This window comes from Camellia sinensis, chromosome 5, assembly GCF_055761805.1.
Source record: "Camellia sinensis isolate YWXY chromosome 5, ASM5576180v1, whole genome shotgun sequence".
NCBI classification, from domain to species: Eukaryota; Viridiplantae; Streptophyta; class Magnoliopsida; order Ericales; family Theaceae; genus Camellia; species Camellia sinensis.
The window spans coordinates 87671975-87682156 of record NC_138965.1 but is presented as its reverse complement, the minus strand read 5'-3'; the positions used below and the strand labels follow the sequence as shown (position 1 = coordinate 87682156).

General features: G+C 46.9%; 1 protein-coding gene across 1 annotated transcript; it reads right to left on the bottom strand.

Moving 5' to 3' along the window:
• Positions 1-757: 757 nt before the first annotated feature.
• On the bottom strand, positions 758-2563 carry LOC145790142 (uncharacterized). The gene is made up of 4 exons (XM_082867977.1): positions 2408-2563; positions 1721-2314; positions 1541-1639; positions 758-1332 (listed from the first exon to the last, which is right to left on the bottom strand). The coding sequence occupies exons 1-4, from the start codon at positions 2507-2509 to the stop codon at positions 895-897; spliced, it is 1233 nt and encodes a 410-aa protein (XP_082724103.1). The 5' UTR covers positions 2510-2563; the 3' UTR covers positions 758-894.
• Between the last annotated feature and the right edge of the window lie 7619 nt (positions 2564-10182).

Sequence of the window (10182 nt, the reverse complement as noted above, 5' to 3'; positions counted from 1 at the left end):
GAAGAGATCCAAGATGTGACATTTTCTGCGAGAAACGCCTCCATCTTTGTCTAAAACTAAGATGAAATGAATGTTCCCGAAGTTGAGGCTTTTATAGAAGGAAAAACACTATTCACGGGGACACATGTCAAAAACCAGGTGGCTGCAGGACTGAGTGGCCGGCCGGCCACCTTTTCTGGCTGGCCAGCCATTTACTTTTTCAGAAATGGCTGGCCAGCTATCTCTCTCCACAAAAATGGCCGGCCGGCTCCCAAAGATGGCTGGCAATGCTGCAGTGTATCCTCTTGGCCCTGTTTTACCCTTCGAGGGAGAGTTCCAAGTATTTCCATGCAACGGGAGAGTCAAAGGCCTTCATCTCCCTCCGTTTCGGATGCGTTCCGGTGCCCAGATCATCAGAAGTACACTTTGTTGTTGCTGAGTTTTGTTTATTGAGTTGTTGTTTTGATTATCGAGTTGTTGTTTTGCTTATCGAGTTGTTTGTCGAGCGGACGTGTTTCGTGTTTTTGAGCCATTGTTCTCTGTTTAAACAATCTTTGTTAAAGTCTTGTTTATTTGCGTTGTCAACGTTGTTGCATTTTGCTTATCGAGTTGTAAACTTCCTAAGGTCCTGCTATATCTTAGTAAGTTGAGTTGCTTAGTTTGTTGCGTCGGTTCACTACCTGACTTGGTGATTACACAATGCGCATTCCCATTCAATTTCATTCTTATGCAAAATAAATGATGCGATACGATGCTAAAAGTTTAAAATACAAACACCTTTTCAAAAGCTATTTCATTCCATCATGCTTTACAACAAACAAAGGTACAAGTTTTACAAAAAATAAAACTGCCTAACAATGTGCAAAGTGCTACAAACTACTAGCAAAAAGAAAAATAAAGCAGGAAACAACAGCATCAAAGTCCTCGGGAACGGGAACGAGAAGCACTCCTCATCCTCTTCTGCGGGACAACCTCTGCACCATCATCATCATCTGAGTCAGAGCTGTCATCCTCAGGATCCCCCTCAGCCTCACCTCTGTTCCCCGAACCAAAACCGGAGCCCCCCTCCTCAGCAGATGTCTCTGACTGACGATCGGTAGCCTCCTCCTCCTCCTCAGCGTCCTCCTCCTCCTCATCAGGATCCACCTCTACAACGTGAGCCCTGCGTCTGCGGACAGGCCCTCCTCGAGCTCCTCGAAAAGGCCTAGATGGCCCGGCTCCTCGGGAAGGCCGAGATGACCCCGCCCCTTGAAAAGGCCCGGGTGACCCAACTCCCTGAAAAGGCCCAGATGGCCCAGCTCCCCAAGGAGGCCCAGGTGGCCTGGCCTGCGGCTGACCGGACCATGAAGGCATCTGAAAACAAAGAGTTCAATTCAAATACATCAGTCCAAATATATACATCAGATGCAGATACAAGCAAAGGCTACGTGAAGTGGGTGCATGTAAATGCAGTGTCCAAGTGGGGTGTGTGTCAGATGTGCTCTACACAAGTAGTCTATCGATGCAGTAGAAATCAGCATGTCATCAGAAGTATGATAAATGCCAGAAAACTGAAGGGTACCTGAATGCCCGCGACAGACAACTGTGTCTCCCTACGCAGGACCATGCCCTCGAGTGTGGCCACCAGTCCAACCACCTCCTCCATGTACCCTCGCGGTGGCTGCAAAAATGAGTTCATAATCATCAGTGAACAAAAAATGTCTAAACATCTGAATGATGAATGAAAAACAGTGGAGCATACCAACGGTGAGTCAGGATCAATGGCGTATCGATCACTGGGCATCGGAGGCTCTAGCGGGATCGGGGTCGGAGAGATAGCCCCATACTGCCACGCCATCAACTCAGTCGGCATATCTGGCCATCCAGGATGAGGATAAGTCGACGGAACCGGAGGAACCGGTCTACTCCCACCTCTGGATGTACCAGCCCTGCTAGTAGAAGGGGCGTCTGCAGCCCGAGCCTGAGCCTGGCCCGAGGATGACATACCGGCAGGCCTCATCATCGGGATACGAGCTTCCGTCAATGGAGGCATCAAATATATGTGACGGTAAGTGGCGTAGTCCCCCTCCTCAATATATAATAAAGCATCACTACCCAGCATGGCGCCGACTACCTCCGAGTAAGAGAGCCTGTCAGCAGTCCGCATACTGACTGGGGGTACTGCGGGAGGATCCTGAGAAAGATACCCCCATACCTGGCGCAGAAAGCGTTCCCCCAGAAACCATGCCCTGCCAACCGGCCCTTCGAGCAGGACCCTATACTGGGAGATGTCCGACCCTCCGGTATACTGAAGTCGGAGACCATCACCCAGGGACACCCAGGGCTGCCATATGATCTGCTGATGATAAATGCATAAACCAATCAGAAATCGAGAATATGCAGAGCAAATCAAAGATGAAAATGAAAGGAACTGAAAGTTCTGAGGTACCTCTGAATGTCGCACAGTGTCAAAGTACTGTCGCAGGTAAAGGAGGGTCTCTCGAGGTCTCGACCGGTGCGGGCCCTCGAACACCAGTGAGTATGGGGTCATGGGAACCCCTGCCACCTCCAACTCTGGGGCTAATGATGGAAAGTATACATAGACCCATAGTTGAGAAAAACAGTGCAGAATGTAAGTACGAAATGCTGAGAGCAAAATACAGACTGTAAAAGTGCGCTGTGAGTGCAATGTACAAATAATGAAAAGCAGAAATGTAAATCAAGAGGACAGAAAAATACCTCCCAGGCTCTCTAGTAGCCGCCAAGTAAATCGCCCCGCCCGCGGGAGGTCGCGCTCATATAAAAGTAAAGGGTAGCCAGGCCGGCGCCACCCCAGTCATATCGATGGACCTGTGATAGGTCAACCAGAGAGCTCAGCAGGTATAGCCCGACTGTGTTCCCTCTATCGGCGAACAGGGTAGTCCCGAAGAGGAACATAAGGAAACCACGGGCATACTGCTCTGTCTCCTCGGAAGTCTCAGGCACCATCTCCGCCCGCCGGAAGTGGGAAGAGAACCAAGTGTATCGGACTCTCCCAGAAACCCTGTTAACAGGCGGGCGAGTCCCCCAATAGATACATCCAAGCGGCCTCCCACTCGCCCATATCCTCATCATAAGGGATGGACCAACCTCCTATGTCTAAGCCAGTCAACACAGCGAAGTCTAGAGGCGTTATGGTCATGTCCCCGGTAGCAGAGAAATGAAAGGAGTTGGTGGTGTCCCACCATCTCTCTACCAAGGCTGCCATCAGTGTCCTCCTGGCAGGACAACGTGACAACCCGGCGCAGAAGGGCCCGAATCCTGCCAAATCTACTAAGTCTCGGACACCCTCCGGGAGATCAGCGTACCAGTCCCGCGCGATGGTGGAACCATACCCCCGCACACTGCGGGAACCAACCTGCATTCAGAATGAATACATGTGTCAATAATGAAATGAATGGGCTGTGTGCCAATGAGATGAAATGGGCTGTGTGCCGATGAGATGAATGGGCTGTGTGCCAATGAGATGAAATGGGATGTATGCCGATGAAGTGAAATAAGCTACATGCAAATTTAAACTGGGCTGCGTGTTCAAAAAATTTGAAGTTTGGGCTGCGTGTTCAACTTTCAATCAGTGTGGGCTGCGTGTTCACTATTTTAATCTGGGCTGCGTGTTCAGAAAAATTTGAAGTTTGGGCTGCGTGTTCAACTTTCAATCAGTGTGGGCTGCGTGTTCACTATTTTAATCTGGGCTGCGTGTTCAGAAAATTTGAAGTTTAGGCTGCGTGTTCAACTTTCAATCAGTGTGGGCTGCGTGTTCACTATTTTAATCTGGGCTGCGTGTTCAGAAAAATTTGAAGTTTGGGCTACGTGTTCAAATTTCAACTAGCGTGGGCTGCGTGTTCAGAAAATTTAAAGTTTGGGCTGCGTGTTCAACTTTCTATCAGTGTGGGCTGCGTGTTCACTATTTAAACTGGGTTGCGTGTTCAGAAAATTTGAAGTTTGGGCTGCGTGTTCAACTTTCAATCAGTGTGGGCTGCGTGTTCACTATTTTAATCTGGGCTGCGTGTTCAGAAAAATTTGAAGTTTGGGCTGCGTGTTCAACTTTCAATCAGTGTGGGCTGCGTGTTCACTATTTTAATCTGGGCTGCGTGTTCAGAAAAATTTGAAGTTTGGGCTGCGTGTTCAACTTTCAATCAGTGTGGGCTGCGTGTTCACTATTTTAATCTGGGCTGCGTGTTCAGAAAATTTAAAGTTTGGGCTGCGTGTTCAACTTTCTATCAGTGTGGGCTGCGTGTTCACTATTCAACTGGGCTGCGTGTTCAAAAAATTTGAAGTTTGGGCTGCGTGTTCAACTTTCTATCAGTGTGGGCTGCGTGTTCACTATTTAATTTGGGCTGCGTGTTCAGAAAATTTAAAGTTTGGGCTGCGTGTTCAACTTTCTATCAGTGTGGGCTGCGTGTTCAGAAAATTTGAAGTTTGGGCTGCGTGTTCAAATTTCAACTAGCGTGGGCTGCGTGTTCACTACTCTAATCTGGGCTGCGTGTTCAGAAAATTTAAAGTTTGGGCTGCGTGTTCAAATTTCAACTAGTGTGGGCTGCGTGTTCACTATCTAATCTGGGCTGCGTGTTCAGAAAATTTAAAGTGTGGGCTGTGTGTTCACTTTCGAATTCGGGCTGTGTGTTCGACAAATCAGTGTTTGAGCTGTGTGTTCGCCTCTTAACTAATGTGTATTGTGCGTTCGCAATTAATTAATGAGCCGAGTGTTCAGAAATTCGAGTGTTGAAACTACATGTTCAGGATGCAAGCAAAGTACTATGTCATAAGCTAAACTGCATGTTCAAGCATGGCAAATGTGCGAAATGTACGAAAAATACAGAAAATGAAGTAAATACCTCTCGGGCCTCATGAGAGAGGTGATGCTCCGGCTCTCGGAGAAGCAGATCCCCGGGTGCTCGCTCGTCAAAGCTAGTAAAGTGACGGAAGACAGCACGAGGGAGGACATGTGCTGGCGGACGGTACCTCCCGGGAATAAAAGGTCGGGTCCTCGGGGGTAGAGTCATGGGATCAAAATCATCTCCGGCACTTGGAAAACCTCCGCCGTGGGGAGAATTACCCGCCATTTTCAGAAGATCTGCAAAGGGAGCAAAAATGAGCAAAATGAGCCGAAATTGGAAAAAGTCAACAAAAGTCAACTCTCGGGAAATAAAAAAGTCAACAAAAGTCAACTCCCGAGAAAATCTTCCAAATATTGAGACAAACTTACCTCAAGTGGCGAAAATGCGAAAAGAAGCTCCGAAACCGAAACTTAATCGCTTCAAAGTGCTTGAAACTGAATATTTTTGCGAAAACAATTTGCGCGGGGCGTTGGAAAACGCGTATGAAACTCAGATCTGGAGAAGAAAGTGTTGTAGGAGGCAAGGAAGGAAGGGATCTCGGCTGCAATATATAGGCCCCAAGTCTTGGATTGAAGGAGCATCAAAAAGGAGGTGAAAATACCAAAATGCCCCTGAATTTGGGCATATGGCCGGCCTGCCCTCTTTTCTAGCCGGCCAGCTATCTGCTTTTTGGAAAACTGGCCGGCCAGCTATTTACTTTATGGAAAACCGGTTGGCCACCTCCCCTTGGGAAGATAAACGGCCGGCCATGTCCCCCACATGCCCACCTAGCTCTCTGCAAATTTTGAGGAAGATCGGAGTTCCCGGGACCTGAAAAAGTTCAAGAAAAGTACACTTCCGGTCGCGAAATTGCTCCGTCGGAACTTCGACTTCGAGATCTGACATATGTCTCATCATCATTCATCGAAATCAAAGTGTATCCTTTTTGAACGAGTTGTAGCCTTTCCAGGAAGTGGGTCGGAGGCCATAATTGAGTTACCTTTGCCGAAACACGCGTTTCCATACTCGTTGTTTCATGACAAACGGACACCCTGATTCATGCTCGTTTCGCACTATCATGCACATAACTTGCATTCTCATGAGCATACCTGCATTAACATGCACATTTCTTGATATTGGCATACCTCTATGTTTGAGCATACGTTGTCACGCATGTTCCACTCTTGCATTGCGATGCATACACTCACCGGCTCTGCGTGTGTCAAACTTTCAGAATCACATTAAATATATGTTGGTAGCATATTGTACTTGTTGCAATTTCTCTCTTTTGCAGGCACGATATTGTATGTACAGTTCAATTGAGACTGGTGCGACCAGACGAATCGCGCAGGTATCGTATTTTCTCCGTGTGAGATGTGGCGGGGATTGAATAATCCTCTGCATTCTTAACTGCATGAAATGTTGTTGTTGCTTTGCATTCTTGCTTAAAACTGTTGCATCTATTTGCGAATACTTGCTTCATTACAGCTTGCTGCATTTGCATGATCATTGGGTTACCTTCGGCTCTTTGCATTATCATTTGCATTTTGCCCCCTGCCTGCGGGCATGCCTGAGGGCACATCTTTGTTTATCTTGCCTGTTTGTCTAAGTCTTCGGCCTTGTCAAAAATGGGTCGTCTCTGGGCTTTGACATTCACTCCCGTCACTTATGACTTTCGAGTTCTGTCAAAGAGGGGCAACTGTAGACACCCCATTTTTGACCGACCTTAAGACTCAGATGTCACTGATTGAGCTCTTGGTGATGTTGCATAATGTGCTCGTTCAGAAGTTTCAGAGTTGCGGCCGTGAGCCCTGCCTCCGGACTTCCGAACCCTCTTCTGTGCCTTGTCTCGGTTTGCGAACCAGACTCGGTTTTCTCTGTTTCTTTTCCTGAGGGGAGGGAGAGGTCCAGTAGACCATCTCTCAATGTCCGCAGGCTACATTTCGTGGCCGTAGGCCATTTTGCCCATTTCGGAGTCTGGTTTCCGGTTTTTTGGGACCGTTGGCCGTGTGCCTCGGTTCGGGACCGCCTAACCACCTCCGTTTGTTCTAATTTTTGGCATACTCCTTATTTGCTCCCTTTTGAGGGACACTGGGGTCTGAGAAACCCACTTCGTGGCCGAATGCCACTTTCGGTGCTTAACAGCCCATTTTCGGGACCTCGAACTGCGCGTTTTGGCCCCCGAACTTTCGTTTTGCAACGGTTTTCGTTCATTTTTGGCAGGTACCTCTGTTTTATCACCGGAGAGGTCACTGAAGGGTGGGAGGCCAGCAATTGTTGCAGCAACCAGTTATACATCCTCCGACGCCCTCCGGCGCCCGTTTTTCGCACTTCCGGGCTAATGTTGAACACCTTGGGCCCATTTTCTTGAACTTTGAACCACATATTTGTGATGTACACACATGGGAGGACCCTAAAAGTTGGTGGCCGGCCATTAATGTTACTTGACCCTTTTGACCCCCTCATTCCGGGCTAATGTTGAACACCTTGGGCCCATTTTCTTGAACTTTGAACCACATATTTGTGATGTACACACATGAGAGGACCTTAAAAGTTGGTGGCCGGCCAGTAATTCCACCTGACCCTTTTGAACCCCTCTTTCCGAGCCAATGTTGAACCCCTTGGACCCACTTTCTTGGACTTTTAACCACAGGGTTGTGTTGTATACAGATAGGAGGACACCATCAGTTGGTGGCCGGCCACTAAATCTGATTGACCCTTTTGACCCCTAGCCGGCCGGCTAGGGGGTGTGGCCGGCCGGCCACCTGCAGCAAAAGTAACAGGCCGGCCGAGCTCCTTGCACTGTGCACTTTACAGCTGTGGAGCTTTATCCCCCAGAAAATATCTTTATCCGGAGGATATTTTGTGGGGGAAAGTTTGTCTCCTTTTCCCCCACCTTTACACCCCCTTTTTGGCCCTTATAACAAGCAAGCTATATCATTTGTTGGGGTTAGAAAAATTGTTCTTCAAGCTTCCATACACAAAGCCATCTTTATCCCTCTCATTTCCTTGAAAACTTCCAAGTCCCTAATCACCATTTCTTCTACACCACCAAGCTCTACCACCACCACCTCATTTCCAGCAACAAGGAAGGCTTCTCAAAGGCTAAAGGAGCTGCAAATTGGCCCAAGAAGCAACAAAAGCTTTAGTCTTCAAGGGTGAGTAACATTTCTCCTCTTTGACCATTTTTCTTGATCCATTTGTAAGCCCCACATGCTTTTTGTTTCAAGCTCCGGCCCTAACTGAAAGGGGCCTTCTTTTGAGCTCATCTTCACTTTTGATTAAGGGCTCAACCCTGTTTGAGCCCTCCATGATGCACTTGCTTCATTGATCCTCTTATATGTCATAATCTTGCATGCTATTTTTGGCCCATGAGTAATCTGTTTTTGAGCATGTTGTAAACTGATATTAGGCTTATTTTGAGCCCCTCTTCAACATTGAAGAAGAGCTCAACACCATTTGGGACTTCCATGTTGTACTTACCTTTATACTCCTCGTTTATTCCCCATTTTTGCATGCAATGGCAGCCTACCATGCTTTTGTTTTTGGCCATTTTACAGTTCTGAAAAAGTGCTTATTTTAGTCCATTCTTCATATTTCATTTAGGTCCTTTCATGGTTTGGGACCTCCATATGCCACTTCATGTTATATCTCTCTTTTATTCCCCATTCTTGCATGTTTAGTTAGCCTATCATGCTTTTCTTTTTGGCCATTTTATAGTTCTGGAAATAGTCCTATTTTGGCCCATTCTACATGTTTTATTAAGGGTCTTTGGCTGTTTGGTGAATATTTTGCATACCTCATGTTATAGCCACTTTTGAACCTCATTTTGCATCACATTTCTATCATGTTTGTATACTGATTTTGGGGCTTCCATATACTGTAAATATTCATATTTTTGGTCCCTCTTCAGTGTTGTAGAAGGGAATTTTTCAGTTTGGATTTTTCTTATATCACTTACTTCATTACCCCTCTTTTGGCCCCTATTCTTGCATGCCATTTTTGCCATACCTATGCTTGCTGTTTGGCCATGTTTATAACTGTGAAAGTGCCTTTTTTGGGACTGTCTAGCTTCTGTCTTTGCATTGCATGTCCATATTGTGCATGTTTGGCATAGCTATAGGCCATTTCGGGTGCCTAAATTCGCATTTCGGGACAATTCCATGCATTTGGTGTCATTTCGCCTCATTTCGGGACTGTTTTCCCCCATGTCTTAGTGCTGAAATTCTATTAGAATGATTGCTATTCATTTCATGTCATTTACATCGCATTCCATCATTGCCTCGGTTTGCGTGCCCGTGTGCACGCATTTCGAGGCACCTCTTTTTTCATTCATCGGCATCCTATGTGAGTGTGGCTGAGGCTCACTCATGTTGGTATAAGTCCATATCACATTTCCATATCATTTACATCGCATTCTGCCATCGCCTCGGTTTGCGTGCCCGTGTGCACGCATTTCGAGGCACCTCTTTTTTCATTCACCGGCATCCTATATGAGTGTGGCTGAGGCTCACTCATGTTGGTATAAGTCCATATCATGTTTTCATGTCATTACATCACATTCTGCCATTGCCTCGGTTTGCGTGCCCGTGTGCACGCATTTCGAGGCACTTCATTTTCATCCGCCGGCATCCTATGTGAGTGTGGCTGAGGCTCACTCATGTTGGTATAAGCCCATATCATGTTTTCATGTCATTCGCATTGTGTATGCCTTTGCCTCGGTTTGCGTGCCCGTGTGCACGCATTTCGAGGCACTTCATTTTCAGCCATCGGCATCCTATGTGAGTGTGGCTGAGGCCCACTCATGTTGGTATAAGCCCATATCACATTTCCATATCATTTACATCACATTCTGTCATTTTCTCGATTTGCGTGCTCGTGTGCACGCATTTCGAGGCATCTCTTTTTTTTACAGCATAGTGCATACTAGGTTGTATCTTAGATTGCATTCTGTCATTTTCTCGGTTTGCGTGCTCGTGTGCACGCATTTCGAGGCATCTCTTTTTTTACAGCATAGTGCATACTAGGTTGTATCTTAGATCACATTCTGCCATTTTCTCGGTTTGTGTGCCTACGTGCACGCATTTCGAGGCATGTCATTCCGTAGCATTGTGTATGTTAGGATTATATCTTAGTTGCATTTCATGCATATCATGCATATTGCATCGTGTTCGGGATAGGAGTTAGCCCGGGCACGGGAAACGAGGTGCGTTTCGTACTTCGAGTGACGGAACGTGTCTCAATTCCCCAGTCACCGACACTCCGGATTATCCATGATGGAGTTAGGTTTTAGCTGTAGTTTCATGTGCATTCATCCTATATTGAGTTGTGCATTTCGACTCCTCGGCCATCATGCCTCGGTATGCGT

Coding starts and splice junctions, on each gene's coding strand:
- LOC145790142 (XM_082867977.1), bottom strand. CDS start 2,509: ATGACCCCATACTCACTGGTGTTCGAGGGCCCGCACCGGTCGAGACCT. Junction 2,315..2,407: donor ACACTGTGCGACATTCAGAG/GTACCTCAGAAC, acceptor TATCATCAGCAG/ATCATATGGCAGCCCTGGGT. Junction 1,333..1,540: donor TGTCTGTCGCGGGCATTCAG/GTACCCTTCAGT, acceptor CTTTGTTTTCAG/ATGCCTTCATGGTCCGGTCA.